A 22,762-nucleotide genomic window follows, 5' to 3' on the forward strand; every position below is an offset into this window, starting at 1 on the left:
GCAGACAGACTGAAGTTATGACATGGCAATTGCAAGGTAAGTACGAATTCATTTAAAAACTAAGAAATCCGTTCTTTACAATTTTTCAATTTGAACGTTGAGCGATATACAGCATTGAGTGACTATTAATTCCAAAAGGCTAAGTAAAATACTGTTGGTAGCGATGACTTAGATCAAAATTGTTTCTCGTCTGCGTTCCCTTTTTTTTTATGATACTGCTTGGGAATTAGCTTTAGCATACTGCGATTTCTATCCAAATTAAAGCCGAAGAAAATATGCATATATATTATAATATAGTTGTCTCGGATGTTTTTCTAGCTCATTTTCTTCTAAAAACGCAAATAAAAAAAATCAATGCTCTCTCATACGTTTGAGATCAAGACCGACATATTTTACATTAAAAAAAAAAATTCCTACAATTAGGAACACATTTGTTCCACCGTTCAACCGTGACTACGTACGTACTTCTAAATAGTGAAATACCGGCACGTAAATCTACCACTGGCTATCAATAACAAATCTGTTATCTTGGTCCTCCTCTACTTTGAAATCATACCAGAACAGAATCACACCCAAGCTTATACAAACAAAATTTTAAAAAAAATTAGAAACACGGAAAAAAAATACTTGCTTGATAAGAATTTTTGACAGTAAAGGCGGATATTACATTACCCTACATCGTCTCATGTTCATCATCACCTTATTTAAAGCGACGGAACGTAACCACGACTGTATCGTGTATCTACTCACAACCTATTCATTTATATCTGTTATGCATGTTATGTTCGAGTTATCCCAAAAGGTGTAACGTCACGGGGTGTGTTTTTCAATTGAATGGAAATGCATTGACCAAAACTAGGACATATATTATCATGAGATCGCTTACACATTTAGGATCATGTGTACGCACTGTTAACTTTTGTCTGTGAATAAACAAAAAACTAAAAACAGGAATAACATATAGACAAAATACGTCCAGGTTGTAGGTAACCATAACTTATACAATTCGCAATGCCTAAGTTGCATGCTATCCTCACACGGATTATTACAACAGCAGTTTTGGGCTACGGAGTCTTTTCCCGGCCCAACCCCTTTTGTCGAGCCCGGCCATCGCTCCATCGTACCGGTAGGCTCGACACTGGCGCCCATGGTCGGTAAAGTCACTCTAACTGTGTCATTTATCGTCAGAGCGTCTGAAACAATTCAATTGAGAAATGATGGAAACTTGACCAAATTTTTCGTTCTGTTGAAATAACAACCTTGTTAGGTTTTCCCCTGGTAAGCTTAATATTACTGAGAAGTTTTGTGTGGTATTCACAACTTGGAACTTATTTCTCATGAAACCAGCTTGCCGACATTTCACACATTCAACAAGTGTTTAGTTTCGATTGCACCCAGTTGTTAAAGTTATGTAGCCATCATACACATGTCTATGTGTGGGTAAATTTTTATTTCTGTTTGGCTCGTAGACAAATTTAATAAACCGAAAGAAAAGAAAATATGTGTCGGAAAGAACAGAAGAATGTAAAAGGTTGCAGGGAAAAGGTAAAAAAAAAAAAACACACACGAAAGCATAACAGAGAAAATGGCAATGGATAAATGGAAACCGCGGGAGAGAGTCATAAAAACCTAACATTAATTTGAAAATTATTCAGTACATAACAGACCACGCCTCACGTCACGTACGCATTGACGCAGCAAATTTTGTTGTTGCCAATCAGCGGCAGCCCATTTGTGCAGATGGCGGCAGGACCAGGACCATGCCGTCACGACTGATATCGTACATCTTTGACCTTAGCACCACCTGTTGTCAATGATCATAGCAACAAACCATAGCAACAGTTCAATGTAAACAAAACAAACACGGGGCTTTTTACTAATTAGAACATATTTTAATAAAAACAAATAAACACGTAGGGACATTTATTCGGTCAGTTTTAGAGTATGTGAAGTTTAGATTATCAATTGATCCCACCTGGAATGGTAAAAAAATATTTTTTTTTTGAAAAACGTGTTTCAAAACATATATATATCTTTTTGGCATAAAACATTTCATTGTTTATGTGTTTTTTCTTTGAATATTGCTATTATATTTGAGGTTGTTATTTACGTAATGCCCCTTATTGTAAATATATTGACTTTTAACGTGCGACTGTACAGCGTTTTGTGACTACGTGTTAGAACTGGAGCTTGAGATGATCACTTAGGTTTTAAGACGTTAGAAATACGACCATATACTGGTTTAACTCATGCCATCTTACATTTATAAGAGCCGTGCTAATTATATTTGAATGTCGGTGTTTGTTGTGCCATCCATCGAATAAACCAAGTCACTATTGTTGTTATTATCGTAATCCATTTGCTATTGCCTCATAAATTACTAACACCCGTCATCTCTATTGACTGAGGCGATTTATGTACAATGTAGGCACGTAGGCACAAACCTTTTAGTTTTAACGTCACGGTATGGGTTCCTTTGTAATACTGTAATACTTCGTGTCTAGCGTCAAGGTACGTGGTGAGACTTTAATACTGAGGTACAGCGTCAAATTTCTACAATCGAGATCACTCGTTAAGTTTCTAGAGAGTAGCTAGCTGGCTACTGTCGCAAAAGATCACTTATAAGAAATTCCAGTCGATTTCTCTTTGATCCGAGGTCGTCTGAAATATATGATTTAGTTTGTTTTGCACGCTTGGTATGATTTGGGACATGGATGTCGGGGGTGGGGGTGGGGGTACGATCACCGGGGGATACAAACATCATAAAATATTGCCATACATACAATTATATTGCCAGTTAAACTTACAAATAACAGATAAAACATAGCATGTATACAACTAAACATTTTTATTGACAAGCCAATTTAATAATATTTGACAACCACATCACTCTGTTGACTTATTAAAAGACCTCTCCACGCATTAGATCATTATTAAATATTAATAATAATAAATATCATAATTCACCAGGTAATATTGCAAAGTTTGCATAACAGTAATAATAGTTTGTTGATGGATTCATAGCGTAAGTTATTTTTGTGTTACCATGACAACTGGATTGAATTATAATAGAGAATACTGACTTGATATATCTGCAGTGATATTGAACAAATTTTGATATTGTCATCACGTATATCAGCCCTGCTGGAATTCTGGTACGAGTTAATTTCTGGTCAGATAATTTGATCTCAGGAGATAGACTTCGGTTGATTTATTTCATCTTTTTTTTTATTTGATGACATGACGTCACGTCTCAGTGATGACGTAGGTCTGGTTTTTATAGTCAATGGTTATGATAAGACTTTAATCTCTCATCAATATTACATTGGCTGCTTCTTATTACAACCGTCGGCAGATACGAAAATCCCTTTATATAGAAATCTCAACTGCCAAGGTTTGCATAGATCGAATCTCCACATGTAAACACTACAATATGAAATTTGTGTCGTTTTTTTTCAGGGAAAATTTCCATACAACACAGACTGACTATTTATACTAGCAAGATAGTGGGATTTTAAGACTTTTCCACTATACGATCTATATGTCGTGTCTTAGGTATGGATATGCGTGCCAGGAATTACCAAGCATTGGATGTGATTGGTCTTACAATTATATGAATTAGAGGTTTTCAAGTAGTTGTCAGGAAAATTACTTTTCTTAAGACACTGCGAGTTGATAGAGTTAATGACCCCTAAGCTCGAAGGTCGTTGCGTAGTGATTTTCAGAATAATTGGATGATATATTAACCAACTGTGAATGACCTTTGACGTAGAAGGTCACCTCGATTATTGAACATCTGTACACAACACGTTTAGAATTTTTAAGTAATTCTAAAATGATCTACGTCTTTGACTGTATATGTTTGTCTATATATATTCGCATGATATCGTCAAAGCAACTCACGCCACACAGACAATATCAATAGTTTATGTTCACATTTCTGATGATAATATGTTCTGGAGGTAAGTGTATATAGTGTATTTCAGCTCCCTGGTTATATTTGACAAATCTGTCAAACTTTGAAACTTAGAATAGTACGGTTGCAGTATGTGTTGTCTTCGTAGTTTATTCACGCTGATCAAATTGCTGAGAAAAAAGTTACATTCTCCGTGACCTCGTACCGGGATTCCAACAGCGCCAAAGTGTTAATGATTCTGCCCGGGGGGTTCCTCGGTAGTCAATATCATTAAATTGAATATCGATGAATTCTAATGTCTGGTGGCAATTTCACCACCGCAGAACACATCAAAGTGCAGTTAAAACTGTTCCCATTTCCAGATAGAAATCCCAGATTAATTGTTCTGGGCCAGTAGCCATAATTTATCAAAATTAGTGAGCAAAATTACTTCATTTGTTAATAATTTCCAAAATTACATAACACACAAAAAACAACGTTGTTCCACTGCAAGAGTTGTTCAAAAATAATTATAAACTTCGGACTTAGTAAGTCCTCAAGTCAGTTTTCAATAATGTTTGTCATTATCGCTCATACACTAACATTGTAAATTTTTCCCGATAAATTCTTAGTTTAGCTATATGTCAATCTGTTCATATATTTATCAAAACAAAATAAAATTAATATTATTTTCTTATCTAAGTTAGAAGGGTGTCTGGATTTAGACGGCTGGTGATCCGATTTCTTTGCGAAGTTTGAGAATCTCAGGATTAACAGTGTACTTTTGGTTGATTGTGAAGATCTGTAGAATAAAAAGATAATAAAATAAATATATCGCCAATTAGATTTGTTGTGATGGCACACTGTAAAAGAAATAATACACTGGCAACCAGTTGAGTTGCAACAATCCGTCGTCTGGCTCAACAAAAATCTAACTATTTTTGCTTCTTTTATTTCATCCGGTCTGAGGTGATACAAATCTTACCAACGTTGTGACATTTTCATTATTATTGTGTAATATAAGCTGTCGTTATCTTTGCAGATCGTTGCCAAACCACACATACACGTACATTGTAACAATATGTATTGTTTTCAGGCATTTCAATGGATTAAAATATAAGAATTGAACTTTGACCTTTGTCAGACAGACGATAAAAAGTAGCAATTGATAAGATATTTGTCAGCCAGACAATAAGAAGTAGCAATTGACGAGATATTTTTCAACAAGACGACAAAAAGTAGCAATTAATAAGATATTTGTAAGCCAGACGATAAGAAGTAGCAATTGACGAGATATTTTTGAACAAGACGACAAAAAGTAGCAATTAATAAGATATTTGTCAGCCAAACGATAAGAAGTAGCAATTGACGAGATATTTTTCAACAAGACGACAAAAAGTAGCAATTAATAAGATATTTGTAAGCCAGACGATAAGAAGTAGCAATTGACGAGATATTTATCAACAAGACGACAAAAAGTAGCAATTAATATATTGTCAAGCCAGACGATATAATTTAGCAAAGTTAGTAAGACATTTTGTCAAGCTAGACAACGTTTTGTCTCAACTCAATTGGTTTCCAGTGTAGTTTTGAATTGACTTTGCTAGAATTAAGTTTACCATGCGGTCACTATTTGCTTAAAATAATTACACATCGAATGTCTCCTAAGTAATAGATCACATTTCAATTCCAGTAACCATGGTTACACAGTGAATAGCGTAGTCTAGGCATATATTGTTCCTGTCAATTAGCTGACTCGTAAAATCGTGTATTGAGACTTACACGTGCAGTAACTATAGCGATTGAACTATGACGTAATGTTCCAGACTGCTTATAAAATGTGAAATGTTTGAAGTAGGGTGTATTTACTTGTATACGGTTTGCTCACTATACATGTATACGTACCTTCTGTGGGACTGTTGGGTCAACTTTATCCCATGGTTGGTCATAGGCTTTCCTGTTCACCCTGTCAAGTATTGAAAAGTGCGCTGTCAGTGTCTCCATAATGTGATATGATAATATATTGTACAATTTGAGAGTAATGTAGACTATTTTTGGTGGGTACAGACAGAGACAGAGACAGAGACAGATACAGATACAGATACACACACACACACACACACACACACTCAGTATATGTAAAATGTCTATGCTGGAGTAAACAGTGCTCAATACATATGTATGTAGAGCGGTGTAAATAACACAATATCAAGCAAGATACACAGGAGTCCTTACACAGCCTTCTGTGTGGTTCACGCTGTTGCGATTATCCTCAATTGTCGAGTAATTATTTCATTTTTCATTTTAGGATTATCGCAACAGCGTGAAACACTGTGTAACGTCTCCAGAGCATCTTTCTGGATATTGTGTTATATATATAATTATGATTATATAAGCTTATATATATATATATATATTATCTACTTAAACCAAAGTCATTAACCAGAATGCAATATATTTAAGCCACTGAAAGTCCCAGCCAAAGCTTACTCAAACCATAACCATTCATATGATTGTAAATTTACACAGTCAATCATAGTTAAGTTCACACAAACCACAGCCAATCATATCTCAGCTTACACAAACCGTAACCAATGATAATTAAGCTCGCACAAACCACAGCCAATCGCATTAAATCGCATTTCGTCGTTCTTAGGTTTCATATGCTGTAGCAAAGCGAAACTATAACTTTAAACAGTAATAGCAAAAACAACTTACATGACGTCACTCTTCGTCGCAACGGCGTAGACAATGTAAGCACCGGCCATAACACAGGCACCACCCACAATTGTAATAAGTGGGGTCAACTGTAGGAAAAAAAACACACAAAATACATAATCAATAACATTCTGAACGTCTTCCAGAAGTACATTTTATGAAATCTGCCTTAGTCTAGTTCTGAAGTGTTTATTTTGCAGAGAACATTGAAATTGTAAAAATCTGATAAAATAAGAAATATGAGACAAAAATTAAACAGAATTAGAATATCAAATGTCATAGGTCATATGTCATAGGTCAACATATAAATAATGTTTGCACTATGTCTTTTTTAGTATATGGTGAATAAAACTGCGACTACGTCAGGACATCATGTTACTATGGCAACTGCTTTATGTTGTGCAATATTAGTTACATTCAGTAGGTGAAGTAAAAGCTTCCTGTGTCTTCATAAGATAAGGCTATCTTAGACGACAAGGAGTGTTTTTACAAACTGTGAGAATACTTTGAGACTGATCGATCATGATGACTCATGATCTTAGTAAGCTGATTACATTTGCCTCTTATGAACACGGTGAATGTTTCCTAACGAAAAGGATGTGACCATCAACTTGCAGTCAGATTTTACTCCTGCAAATTTGCCAGTGATACTTCGCTCTTATGTTTCAAAAAGATGAGTATGTATGTATGTATGTATGTATGTATGTATGTATGTATGTATGTATGTATGTATGTATGTATGCATGTATGTATGTATGTATGTATGTATGTATGTATGTATGTATGGATGGATGGATGGATGGATGGATGGATGGATGGATGCATGCATGGATGGATGGATGGATGGATGGATGGATGGATGGATGTATGTATGTATGTATGTATGTATGTATGTATGTATGTATGTATGTATGTATGTATGTATGTATGTATGTATGTATGTATGTATGTATGTATGTATGTAATATATATATATATATATATATATATATATATATATATATATATATATATATATATATATATATATATATATATATGAGTGTGTGTGTGTGTGTGTGTGTGTGTGTGTGTGTGTTATGTGTGTGTAAAACAGGAAATTACGCAGCTCTTTAAAACTTGCAAAACGATTTAAGTGATTATAAAAATCGAGCAAATCATTTCTCATGACTGAATGTGTACTTCGATTTGTGTTTCCATGGCAACATGAAAGCGATATATATATTTCATTTGATACGGCAACCTTCGGAGGGTGAACGAACTCAAAGAAAGAAATCTCAAACTAGACAAGAACAAAGCCCTGGATGGATTTCAGCCAGCTTTGTTATTATGTCGATGAATTCAATAAAACGCGACATGTCTTGTGTTAGACAGAGTTCAAAATCCCAATCAATGGAAAGCTTTTTCAATGTAATGCATTAGATTTGAAAGTCTCTTAGGAAATGTATAACGTGCTTTGCTTTTAAGTTTCATTCTTCTGCCTAGTTCGCAAAGCTGTATGCGGCACAGCAACTACGTTTGTTGAGTTGCCACCGAGTTTACGCCTGAACAGCGTTAACTATCATCAGCTATTGATTTGTGTTCTAGTTAACCCAATACACTGTATTGATTATTGTAAACTTTTCTCCCATCATCTAACATGTACAGGTGGTATTGAACCCAACACAAAACAACGCAAAACACTCGAGCTGCTCGGTTGAGCTGTTTATTTGGTATCATTTGGGGTCACAGGTCCCGTCACAGGCACAGCCAAAAGAATACTAGTCAGTAACTGTATTGATGGACAGTACTAGAAAAAGCGAAAATTATCCTACGAAAATAAAGAAGAGCGTGGTTTCTAAAACAACATTTTAACAATAGTTAGTGTGTAGACTTACTGGTAACGATACAGTCCATATACAAACATGATGTATATGGATACTTCTGTGTAAAATTAAACCATGGGACCCGAGCCAATTTGTTGGCCTCACTGGTCAAATGTTATATTGCCAACAAGTTGACTTTAGTACCACGGTTTTTACAACTTTGGCCAAATGCCAACACCTCAATGTCCTTGAAAATTATTTTGAATGACACGTCCCTGCAGACTAAATTTATGTATATGTTTCTATGAACACTTTGGTAATAGCAAGTATTGTCTGTTTTTTTTGGCAACTTACAGCAGACTCGGATAAGTTATTGTTGTTGTTGTTGTTGTTGTTGTTTTCTTTATCGTTGTTGTTTTATGACGATGATGATTGACCCAATACATTAACTATCTAAACAGATATATTGTGAAATCCCAACGTCACCTTGACCTTGAGAATTTAACCTAAACCTAAAGCGAAATTCCCGGCGGATGTTTAATTGTTCCAAAATGTGCGAATATCGAAACAGCATTTGTTGACAAATTTGTCGACAAAACGATCAAACTATCCCCGTGAGGAGTATGACTACAACACGAACAAATATTGGAAGAAGACATTTTGTATCGATACACGAACAAAGCCTTTAGAACAGTCACTTTGTTTAAGTAGAACATGGTAGTTTTATCACCGTGTACGTGTATGAATTAATCAGCAAAGGTTCAGTAAGCACATTCAAAATAAACTCGTCCTATATTCTGTGGAGCTACCACGAATTCGACGAAGTCAATAAAATGCAGAGAAGTATTATGCCGGTTCAGACTGGCTACTTGCCCTGTACTACTGAAGTCAATCACAATCCACAAACACACACACTCGTAGTGTGATAACACACATGATTGATCTACGCCGGGGATCTACGTTCCAACGTGCCATGTGTAACATATTCACTGCAATTCGATACCTCGTGTCCCAAGACTAAAACTACTATAAAGTAAACGGTGACACGACCCTCTTCTGGACAATTACGTACCAGATAATGTGTTAATCTACAGTTCGTAGCCTTTGACTCATAATTATAGCAGAAGTGAAAATAGCATATGAAGTACCGAACTAGATGTTAAAATTTATCACTATTGACAAGCATTGTAACGTATACGGTATATAGGCTTGGGTTTCATATACACGTATTCAAGATTGAACACGTACATGTTGGTGTTAGGGACCGGACAGAATTTACGGCAGGGGGGGGCCTGGGGAGAAATTATCTCTGACTTGGTTTTTTTCCTGGCCCCCCCATCCACTGTGACCAAAATTTCACAGCCCCCCCTTTCAAAAGTATAAAAATTTCATGCCCCCCCCCCCCCAAAAAAAAGAAAAAAAGTGCACAATATCCTGTCCCCTACAATAACTAACTGTAGTAGACTGTCGACAGTCGCTCGCGCCTTTTTTCCCCCTCTATTTTATCTAAACTCCGATCCGGCGCAACACTAGTCTAATCGCAAACTGATATCGAGGGCCGAAGGCCCGAGTCACAGTGATCGAGGGCCGAAGGCCCGAGCGACTCGCTTGGGCCTTCGCAATTCGGCCCTCGAAATCAGTTTGCGATTAGACTAGTGTTGCGCCGGACCGGAGTTTAGATAAAACGTCTAGGAAAAAAAGGCGTGAACGACTGTCGACAGTCTGTTACTGTAGCACAACTGTAATATTTCTTTTGGTACTACTATTATGTTACTATTTCAGCCCAAACAACTTAGTAGTTGTAGAGGAAGTTTTTTAGAAAACAAAACAAAATAAAACATTTTGACCATACATGTAATCATACACATGTGGTATAATCTTGTTTATTTCCCAACTAGACACCATAAGTAGTCATCACTTAATACCAAGGCATTTGATGTGGGGGTTTTAACTGTCATTCGCTGATACATACACAGAAACACAGACACAGAGTAAACACACATTCACATGCGTGATTTGTGAAAAAACTGTAGTGGGGACATTTGTGGGGAGTATCTAAGGACATCACATCACCTACATAGTGTATTCAAATATCTATTTATACTCATAACACAATAACTATCTAATGTCAGACATTTGTGATGTCATGAAGTGCTAGCAAACTAAGGATTTTATGTACACTGAGGTCTGACAAATATAGCTTTCACTTTCCTACACCAAATGCATTACCAATACATATGTAAATGTAAGACATTTGTGACTTCATGAAAGTGCAAAAAAATTCAGAATGTTGTGGAATGCTTAGATGTAATCAATATGCTTTCAGTTCCAAAACCATACATATTTAAACCTATAGTGTCAGGCATTTGTGACTTCATGAAACATTGGCTTGGTTTAGTGAAAGCCAAACAAAATGATGTTTCTCATATAAGTGACATTGCAAGAAGATTCCCACAGAATGAAGTTGTTGTTAGCGAACGACACAGGAAGACAAGGAGAAAGAAGGAAAATAAAAGAAAAGTAAGAAGATGGAAAGAGAAAAGAACAATTAGTCAAGCAAAAAGACTGTTGTTAACTGTTTTTAGTGAGCAACTTGTGGATAAGGTTGTAGGAAAATACAGCCAGAAGGCAACTACCAAAGTTAGTGCAAAGTCACAGATGAAAAAACACTTAACACCACACAGACATCTAAATGCTTTACAATATTTAGTACAGATAGATGCATTTGATGATGCTGAGGAGGGAAATAGTTTAATTTCACTGGTTTTAGATAGAAAGAAAGACAAGTCTTGCCTCACATCTTCAGACTCTAGTGAGTCTGAGAGTGAAACTCAAGAATAGTGTCAAGGAAAGAAATAAAACACCTATCTAAATTAATCTGGCCAGACGTTTTTGTATTGACATTTTTCACCAAAAGGTCACTTTTTAATCACATAAATTACAGGTCCTATGCTAGTATATTACCATATATATATATGTATCCTTGATGGTAATTACACACTGAACCTGTTTCCACAGTGCTAAAATGTATGTATGTATGTATGTATGTATGTATGTATGTATGTATGTATGTATGTATGTATGTATGTATGTATGTATGTATACATATGTGTGTGTGTAAGTGTGTGTGTGAACAACTTGGAGTATATAAGAGTAATTCAGGGTGTATCAAATTAATCTTGAGTAGTGTTTTATGCTTCACTAAATATGTACATACAAACGTACACACTTCCATTTTAATACATAAATGAAAGTGTAGACATTCAATATTAAAGGCGATATCAAGTGCTATCTCATGCAATGCTAACTTTTCTAACATATTCATTTTTTTCAATGACAAAATATTTCGCGGCCCCCCCTTTCAAACCATGAGAATTTTCATGACCCCCCCTTCAAGCCTCCCATTTTTTTCATGGCCCCCCCAATTTCTCCCCAGGCCCCCCCTCTGCCGTAAATTCTGTCCGGTCCCTTAATATTACTATTCTTGCCATGTAGCTCAGAGTAGCTGATGGGTATTTAATGGAATAGTTCAATTCACGCATCAACGATTACATGGAATCTATTTTAGAATGAAAGGGTGAAAAGTTGATTTTTACAGTATTAGCTATATGATCCATCAAAACAAGCGTAATCGGTTTGCACATGCGCAGTTTTAAGAACAAATTTACAGACAGCAGATGGGATTCGCCGGGTCGTAAACTTCAAGTGAAAAATGGAACACTGCACTGCTACCACGTCAATGTTTCAGTTGATAAAAAACCCCAAGTTTTTGCATTTTCACGAAGTGTTACAATTTCAAAGTAAACGTTCAGTCACTTTAAATGTGACATGGTAATGTTTTGTGCACAGCTGAGCCAGTTGTTTCTGTTTGATGGAAGTGTGCTTCTACGATCATTCCAGAAATGTTGTGACAAACTGCGTCAAAACTGCTTTACACCTTCATATAGAGGGATAACCTACAGTTCATACTTCGGCGTACACCTACGCACAGAGTGTCTCTCCAACGTCTATGATCTACGCAACGATTTAATTTATCAAAAGCTAGATTCACGAATTAATTATTAATCTTTGAATTGTCAAAATTCTCTAAACTGAATTGGCATTCAATTTTTCGAGTTTAATAAAAAAAATCATATATGTAACATCAAATTGCTACATTTTTGGAGACAGTGTACATACCGTCTATATATATCACAGTCTTTCAAAATAAACATATATTTTTGGATGTTTACAGCGCATTTATGCCAATTTACCGGTTTGTCGCATTCAATTCCAGTTTATACCGGCCGGTAAAACTAAAAGAATGTTCGTCAGAGTAAAAATGGAAATGCGGGGGTGATACAATTAAAATAATAGCTACACACATTCTCGCACGTACCCACTTTCTAATTTTAGAATTATTTATAGTTTTTATTTGCAAACACTGGTGTGACGTAGCTAAACCTGTTCTGGCGGGAAAAAAATTGGCAAGGGTTATTACTATGACACACGCTCGCTGAAATTGTAGTGCCGGTTTTCTGACAGTGACGTCACAACTACACCTTTCAATATCAAAATATTTTGATGACAAATCATTGATTATCACGTGACAACATTTTGTAATATCGTTCACGTGATATTTTGTAATATCGTTCAGTCACGTCAAATTATAAACCACGACGATACTTGAATTTTCAAGTTGAAATGGTTGAAAGCGAAGGATGAACTTGTATTGTAATTTCAAATGTGAAGATGTGATTAACTCAGTTTCTCGTGATGTGACAGCCACAAATAGTACACACGGAAAAAGAACACAACACCGTATTGTACCCAGTGAATTGTATGCATCTGGTTGGAACTAGATACAGCGGTGGATTCATTCACTGCAATACTATGCATACCATGGTGTCAACATCAAATTACATATAATCAGATACATCATATATACTATATATAGTGAACTAGCATTTGCTGATATTTTTAGCCTATGATTCAGGAACTCGTGTTATGGCTACTCTACACTGATTTAGTTGAACACACAGCTAGATACAAAATAATAATGTGTACTACAGACAAGTAACTTGTCTGTGCGTGTACGTACAACTGAGTACATCTGATGGGGGATCAGTGTATATAATGGCATCGCCGGGGATAGCTACAGCTAACAAAACAGGAATTACGCATTATAACTGATTCACAGTTACATCGCGTGTTCGATGGTTTGACATCATGTCACATGTATGATGTCGACTGCGGAGAAAATAGACTTTTTGTTGTAGTCAGCACGTATACTGTTTTAGTAGTTCTTTTACAAAGGTTCAGATATTCGAGCAGAATTTATATGTACTCGGGTTAAGCGCGTATTGCATGGAAACATGCACATAGTCACGCAACTTAACTGTATTACATGTAGATAGTCAGCCGACATAGATATACGTGGGAATGATATACACACAGACACTCTTATTATCAATAGAAGTATTGATCTCAAGTACAAACCTCATGTACATAAATATGTAACGAAAGAGAAAGATTGGTTGATAGTCTGCTCTGTCTTAGGTTATTCTACTAGGGGAAAATACTAATATGATAAATATAATACTGTTGCTTGGAACGGTAGTTTGTTGGGTCAACGTCTAGAAACGCGTCATTTTGTTCTGTTCATTGGTTTGTCCTTGTTCCAAGGATAGTTAAAGTTGCCGTAACCTGATCAATTATTGAAAGAATGGCGGGAACCTGTATTGATCGTTGGTAGGAACTGTTTAATACAAAATATATGATGAACATATAATGGCGGCTAGTCATGTTATCACTTGTGTTCAAGTTGGCTTTTAGTTTTACATTGGAATCGAAGTAGTTACAGAATTGAAAATTGTTCTCAAACGCCTGTTTACCTTGCATGAATTAGATATAGCCATACCGACTGATGTATAATTGGGAAACGTTTCTATGGAAACGGTGTTATAATTAACATGTATAAGGAAGAAATTATAATTATATGTCCAGCTTTCTGGTTCCCAAGGCAATACTTCATCAGCTGTGAAGACGTTCGCCATTAATGTCATTAAATACTACTGTTGGCCATATTAGCAAGGCGACGACATTTTATTAACATTCAAATTGACTAAACACGAGTTGTATGCAAACGAAAGCAATAATTGCAATACTTTCACGTGCATATGCTTTCACTATGCCGACAGTATATAGATAAATCAAATGTTGTGATCTGTTCAAGTCTAAATATTACTATAACCTTAATATACTTAGTGTAATAATAAATGTCTAGAAGACATGATTTATTTCCATATGCTATAAAGAAGGGAATCGAGTAAAATCGAGTCAGAAATGGGTCAACTTTTATGGGTGGCAAACAATGTCCAAAAGTACGTACATGTAGTTCTATACATTGTTACATGTAAGACCCGCTGGATAAAGTTCGCACAACAATTGCACCAGTCAAAATTCAGTGATGTTTTCTTTATATATTCAGCTTTCATTTCTCTTTCAACCTACCTCTATCTGATATACAAAAGAGCTTTGAAATCATGGTGGAATTCTATATAAAGGAGACCCCTATATACTCAATAACATTGTCGACTATTAAAAGTTATGATAGCATAAGAGAGCAGACGACCGTTCGAAGTCGCCATTCTTTCCATAAATGAATGTAACTTCAGACAGACAGATTTTAAAGAGAAATGAAGAAAAAAATATACAACCAGCTTCAATTTTCTATTCGACTTGGTTGATATTGAACTATTAGAATTCAGACAAGAGAACGCTGTTTGTTCCTACACCGTAACTATAAACTAGAGCGACCTTCGTTGAATTTATAATACATTGTGTGCTTGACTAAAGTTTGATTTATAATAGGGCATGCGTACTGAGGTACTTAGATATTTCGTGAACGTGGCCGGGGATTTGGTCAAAGAGAGATCGCGAGAAAATGCGATAGCAGCGAAAAATTAAAAAAAAAAATAAAGTAGTAGTTATCTGATGAACGAGTACAAGGGCATAGATTCCAAAAATTAGATGCGCGCGGAGATTGGCCTCCTACTTACTTTGTACTGTGTGGAATGTTGATTTATAATAGCTTGGGGACAGTGTACGTACATTCAATTGTACCATCACTTTTAAGACAACCATAAAAAACCCAAAATTAAAAAAAAACATGGTCGAGAAAGACCCTATGTCGACGCAGTTTCTCGTTTCATGCCACGGATCGAAGCTGTTTGTCAGTCGGATAGCGATCTGTGTAAACCTTGGGTACAAGCATTCCAGCGTTGTGTACGTACATGAATAACATCGTGCCCTTATAGCCAGTCAGTCTCAGTTAGGACAAACCAATTGACTTTTGCACCTTTTATTTTAACATTTCGACTGCTAAATACAGTTAGTTGAATTACATGTAAGATACTATGAAACCATTTCTTACCTCATAGTGTTTCTTGAAAAATTTCAACATCTTGACGTGAATATGTGTTTTGTTTCCTGTAAGGCATAAAAAAAGACGAAAAACAAAAATTAAAGTGAGTCTGACCTTAGTTCATTATTTAGTTAATTATTAAACAATTTTGCTCATAGTTCAAAGTGTACAGTAGTAAAAGTTCATCTTGTTTAAATTTAGACTGGTTTTGGAAATTTTAATGAATATATCACGTGGTTTAGGTGTCTATAAACTTGAAGTGTGTTGTCCATGTGTTCGGATATTTCGCAATACATATATATGTGTATGAAGGGTTTGGAAATTTACACAGAAATATAATTAATGTGGTCGCGAAAAACTGTACCATTTTGTACCGTATGTGTGAAATGTAATTAAATGCTAATTAATAATCTAATGAAGATAATTAATGGTGTTGTTTCTTACCTTACAGGTTTCGGCTTGACTTTGTACTGGTTGGCTGATCGCAACTCTCTGTCGTTTTTACTTATACTGGTTTCCTGAGGTGTTCAAAATGTGCCGGCCGGCGAGGCGAAGTACGTACACGATGACGTCAAAATGTGTCGACACGTCGGTCACGTAGACCATGGAACGCGAAGGCGTTACCGTACATTTCAATAACGACACACATGATCAGTGAATACGTTTTCCTTTTATGGTCAACGCGTAAATACGCATTTAACGTGAAATGATGGTTTCGGGAATTAATCACTGCCGAACCCACACCACACCCCCGTCTTTCAACCAATCAGATTAGAAGGAGCCCTGTTAAGGAAGTGAGTTATTACCCGATATGGGTCATGTACTGAATGTGTCCTCATTTCTGACAAGACAGTGATGACGCGTGATGGCGCACTTTGTTTAAAAAGAACTGATTCAGGAATTGACAGTGTGGACTGATAGTATTACATTTACGTATATCGATAGCTTACGAGTTTTAGAGAAAGTTCTCGTCAAGAGAATATATATGAATGTTATGCACAGGACACAGGTCAAGTCCACGCACTTGTGGAAATGTAGGAAATACTAACACGACCTTGAACCGTTTAAATAGATGTGTATTGTTGATGGATGGCAATAAAATTTAAGCATACCACCTGCTTCCTGTGTAGTCGTGAATTTGTGTTATTTATAGCATGACAAACATTTAACATTAAATTCTGAGAAATTTTAGGCCAACAGACATGTGGTCTGCGAAAAATACTAATGTAATATATTTCAACCGTTTGTATTCACGAGATGACGACAGCTGACGTTTCCTCGAAAGAGGATTCATCAGGTCAGCTTTCATTTTCTGTGTAATCTTTGCAAAACGGTTTTAGAATTTCATCAGAAAACTACAGCAAACGACAACAATACATAACTGGGTCAGAACATGATTCCCGAAAAATACACCGAATTTGTACTCCTATATGATCGAGTCTGATATCAGTGTAGAAGTCACAGACGTTGGTGGCGCTGTAAAACCACAGGCTAACATGCGTGCCACAAAAAGTACTTGGTTGCCATCTCTTCTGGCTCTACTATTCCTCCTCCGCGGCTCCTTTCTCCTCCTCCTCCTCCTCCACCATCACCTCATCCTCCTTCACATCTCCCCCTCCCCTAACAATGATAGTGTCAATAAATTATCAAAGTTGCCATTACTAGTCTGAAAAATACACTCCCACGTCACTCGTAGACGGATTGGACCTCGGGAGTTTACGCCACACGCTCATTTGGATTGGTTCTAACTAGAATGTTATGATAAATAAGGAATATATATAGTTTATTGCGCTCTGCCACTGCGGTATAGAGCACTGTCTTAGCAGATTGATACTCACCGAGTTATATATATATATATATATATATATATATATATATATATATATATATATATATATATATATATATATATATATATATATATATATATATATGACAATACAATTACCAAAATAGAACAAATTAAAGTAAGCTCATCTATTCCTTTAATACTATACAATGGTGTTCAGATGGTTAAGCCATTGTAGAAACGAATTGGTCTTGCATTACTTAGAGTCCAAAAGACAGTAACCTCCTCATTCAAAATATTCAAAACAGAATATCTATCTATCTATCTATCTATCTATCTATCTATCTATCTATCTATCTATCTATCTATCTATCTATCTATCTATCTATCTATCTATCTATCTATCTATCTATCTATCTCTTTGTTTGTTTGATTGATTGAGACTTCAGATCCATATATAAAAGGAGAAAACTTGAAAATACAAGAACTGTTACAGAACAAAGTTACAAATCATGTGGATCAGAATAACAAAAAGCTATGTCTTCGACGTTTTCACTGAGTTCTCCTAACAAAATTAGAATTATAATGTTTAGTTTATTTCAAATGCTAAGGCCTCGGCCCATCGCACAAAACATTTTACATAACAGTAGAGAAGAAAAGGAACAAAGAACTGAGTATCATTCTACTAATAATTAACGGAAAAATACTTAAAGGTAAAAATATGACAGGGGAGAACATATACATCTATGTTTGCTGAACAAAACTAGTACGAGTGTTGAAAGCTTTATGAACAAAAACTGATAGTTTGTATTGGACTACTTCATTCTTGCATGCCAGTAAGGAAAAACATTTTTCTTTCGTGGGGTGAACTCTAAATCTTTGAGGAATAAAATCTACTCTATGGTCGTTATATAAGGGGCAAAACAATATAAAATGACATTCATCCTCAACAACTGTAAAACCTTGTCTTTTACAATATAGACACACTCTAAGTTAAACAAAGATTACAGGATGATTTGTTCACTCAGTTGCATCACGTGTTTTATCAGGCTATAGAATGCTTTGACTTTAAGACAAAGCACTGAATACTTTAACTGAGATTTACTCAAGGGCTGGAGTTGGCATGATGATATCTAGTGGAAATGAACAACTTAAGGGTTGTAGTGATAACAATAAACCGTGGTGGGATAGAGATTGTTTATTTGCAAGAAAGAAGAAGTTTGAACTATTAAATAACTACCGTAGATCAAATGCTCAAAATTAGAATTATATTACAAATGAACGTCAACAACAATTTTATGTTTCTGTGGAAACTGTCAATCGGTCACCTTGAAGGTCACCATATGCGAATATAGGTAAGTGTTAACGTTGATAATCACACAACTCTGGGTATAGCCATAGCCTAGGGGACCCTGATGCTCAGTTATTACATTTATTAACTAAAATGATTTTATTTACAAGAAAAAAAAACAAGTCGATAAAAAGAGAGAAATGTTGACATATACATTACATAAACACTTACAAATTTACACATTGGACATAGTGACACCATACTGCATCAGAAAAATATCAACAATATTTGCAATTCTAACTTTTCCCCATACAGAAATAAACAAGCTAAACTGTACTGTGTAGTAGTAATCAAGTGATTAAAAGTGATTATCATATTTACTTGTAAGACCTCATGATTGAATATTTACCGTAATTTCCAATGTGTGAAAGTGAATTATTCTTGGTTACACAGTCTCACCGCTGATGGCTCACTTCTGTGACGGAGGTGGCTACAGTGAGAGTTTCTAAAGGTAACCGTGAATCCGTGAAACTACTTTAAAATCGACCGTTGATTAACATTTATAATGTCTAATTATTAGTATCAATATAATGTAAGTGAATATATTCCGAAAAATGATACTCCAGTTACAGTTTTAAGACATATAGCGACAGATTCAAAACCGAACTTTTGCTCAAAATTTAAACTTGTTCATGCTTCTATGATATCGACCACTGATTAACATCTTTTTTATAAGTAATTTACCCAATTTCTAGTGAATATCGTCGTAAACCACAGCCTCTTTTACGGCACCGTCCAAGACGCACCGCCAAGAGGCAGTGTCGCGGAAGAAATAATAGCCCTGGTTTGGTGAATATATCTTCGGTTATTGTATGAAAAAAAATGTCCCAGTTGCAGCTAGTGCAGGTTTAATTTACATGAAAGTTACATGAAATCCATGATTCATTTAAGTGGCATCAGATCTTTGTATGTATGTTCCGGGAAAGACACCTACCTTTACCTTCATTCTAAAATTTAAATTGACGTAGCTCTTTAGAGACTTGATTAAGTTACGTCCTTTTGTTTCATGTCCTTTGACGCTCTTTCTATCTGTATTATACACACTCTATTGTAGGAAATCGATTTGGTGTAGACCTTTGTGAGGGCAGTCTTTCATATTATACATATCACATGTGCAACTCTGGGTGCACACAGTACGCACTATTCACGTTCCCGGGATTCACGCACCAGTCAGGATATCGTATATATATATATATATATATATATATATATATATATATATATATATATATATATATATATATATATATATATATATATATATATATATGATCGAAGTTAAACTTTAAGGGCCTCAGTAAGCTTTCATATGTACCGAGTCCTTCCTTCATAATAATCAAGTAGTATGCCACGATCATAGCAAATATCAGATTTACGTGAAATCCATGGTAAAAGTGAGGAAATCTATTCTTACATTAGAAGAGTTCGTAACTCAAAGGGGAAATCTCGAAAAATTGTACTCGAAAGTGACAGAAAAAAAATAACTGTACCGTAATTCACTGCGAACAAACTACTGAAGTCTGCTTGTTTTTCGAGCATGAGAAAAAAATAAGAGAAAATAGTTTATTTCAATTATGTACATCTAATTGTACACTTCTTGTGATGAAAATTCAGTAATATAAAAAGCCGAGAAAAGAGGACAAAAAAGTGAGTCGAAAAAAAAACCAAGCGTCTCCGGTGGGACTCGAACCCACAGCCTCCGAATTTCATCATGCGCACCTCTAGAAGTCCGACGCGCTATCCATTGCGCCACGGAGACCCGCTATGACAACTTCGATCGCTTTAAAGTATATATTATGTAAACAGAGTACAAGGTCCAACATATTCCTGGCAGCGAAAATTTTGAGGCTGGCCAACGTCCCCGTCAATATCTTTTATATTCAGTGTTAATTGGGTGTTACTATGAATACGTCATGTCTATTTTGGCCCACGATGGCAGTGTCGCTATCACAATCACGACTCGAGTCCACTCCATGACGCACGCTGTGAAACTGAAAGGGTAACGGTAATTTACTAATATTACTAGAGTTGTAAATCTATGTTGAAAGATAGTTTTTTTTGCTTCATTTTATCTCAAGGATGCCATCTGGATAACGAAACGCGAAATCTTTCCCAGTGTTGATCAGGGACGTGACGAGTGAGGCGTGGGAGTAATTTCAGCCCCGGCCACAGCGCCATCTAGTGGTGAACACAACTAATCGTCTGTTCTGATCGAGTTGGGCAACACAGCAGCACGTTGCCGACATGTGGACATGAAAAAAAGTATCTTGGCCGTGTATCAACGAACATTATTCTTATTGATATATTTTATCAGCGTTTATCGATTGTGCTGTCTGAAACAACTATTAAGTTTGATCAGTTAAGTTAGAACGGGTTGAAGTGGGGTGCGCGGGGCTCTGACGCCTAACTAAAAAATAATTTATTTTGTTATTCTACATTAAACTATTGATCTCGTCCTTATCAGTGACTACTAATTTAAATGTTGTTTGTGTGAACCGCTCCTTATATAAAAAAATACAAGTTATTAAGATACATTTTAATAATTTGCAAACAAAGGCAATGTGAGCCCTTCTTGTGTGTAATGTTAATTTTGTTGTCAAAACACAGAAACATAAATTAGTTGTTGTTAAATATGACTACCTTTGCGTAAAAAGGTTTGCTAATACATTTAGTTCCAATTATTTTTGTTGAGGCTCAGACAACCAAACATTGATTGGTGCATGGGCTGGTTGAGGGTGCAGTCTCCCTGGCTGTAATTTTTCCATGGCTGTCGTAGAGGGCATGGTTGAGTCAACGCGGCTGTCAACAGGGTGATCCGGATTACATGTCATAGCTCTTTCCGGGCTTCGACGACAGTCACCGTGAACAAACGCGGCCGTTAGTTAGTCTCATGGGTTAGTCTTCACGTAGGCGAAAATAAAAGACAATGAAGTGACATGTATTTAAAAGAGTTGGATGTAAAATAAATCGACAAATGTCTCAAACGAATAACCTTTGATTGCCATCAACTAATTTAAGTAAAATATTCGAAATTGTTCCCCAACCTGTTTGAGTTAAATGTCACGTTAATTGACCATTGACCAGATATATGTATAGTTCTATATCGCAATGGTGTATAACATAAGGAACATGTCAGTATATTTTGACGTGTACTATGTGTATTATACTGGACAAAAACATTCAAAATCGTAGTTATGTGTAAAGAAGCCTTTTAGGCCGACATTTTAGATGAACATTTTTTTCATGATTCATCATGTACATATTTGACATCGATGTAGTGAATAGGAAGGGCTATAAATGACAAACCCGATTCCCTATTCATCCTTTTATCCTGTACATATCTAATTTATTCCAACTCCATGCATTACTGTTTGTTTGACTATTCCATCTTTGTGGTCTATAAGTTGTGTTGCAATACTGTGACACAATTTGGTAAAAAAAAGAGAAAAAATTCCAGCGACGGAACAACGCAAAACGAAAGTATCGTACTAATCAAAATTGTTCTGATATCCCCCAAAACATGAGATGACCTTTGAAAATGTATATCCCAGCTTTCTGACACCAGTGTCGTAAATCTTCATATACACTACACGTACTACTATATGGTTTTGATAACAGTATGAGCTTTTATTGAACCAATGGGGGATTTTTATACTGTCAGCACCATGTTGTACGTATATACATTGTAATTTTTTTGTGGACGTCGACGGACGGACGGACGGATGGACAGACGTACGCACTCAGATATGGACGGATTCATTAATCCCGCTATTAGCACACACCCGTCACTAAATATTGT

The 22,762-nt window shown here is 35.8% G+C and overlaps 1 protein-coding gene and 1 non-coding gene across 2 annotated transcripts; both read right to left on the reverse strand.

The window, feature by feature from the left end:
• Positions 1–2,833: 2,833 nt before the first annotated feature.
• Positions 2,834–16,418, reverse strand: LOC144447066 (normal mucosa of esophagus-specific gene 1 protein-like). Its single transcript, XM_078136960.1, has 5 exons — positions 16,268–16,418; positions 15,833–15,888; positions 6,614–6,702; positions 5,801–5,861; positions 2,834–4,697 (listed from the first exon to the last, which is right to left on the reverse strand). Exons 2-5 carry the CDS (start codon positions 15,860–15,862, stop codon positions 4,617–4,619), a joined length of 261 nt encoding a protein of 86 aa, XP_077993086.1. The 5' UTR covers positions 15,863–15,888; positions 16,268–16,418; the 3' UTR covers positions 2,834–4,616.
• Positions 16,419–20,632: 4,214 nt separating this feature from the next.
• On the reverse strand, positions 20,633–20,722 carry Trnar-ucu (transfer RNA arginine (anticodon UCU)). The gene is given in 2 exon segments: positions 20,633–20,668; positions 20,686–20,722. It is a non-coding gene; the product is annotated as a tRNA-Arg (tRNA).
• Positions 20,723–22,762: the final 2,040 nt, after the last annotated feature.

This window comes from Glandiceps talaboti, chromosome 16 (assembly GCF_964340395.1).
Source record: "Glandiceps talaboti chromosome 16, keGlaTala1.1, whole genome shotgun sequence".
Lineage (NCBI taxonomy): Eukaryota > Metazoa > Hemichordata > Enteropneusta > Spengelidae > Glandiceps > Glandiceps talaboti.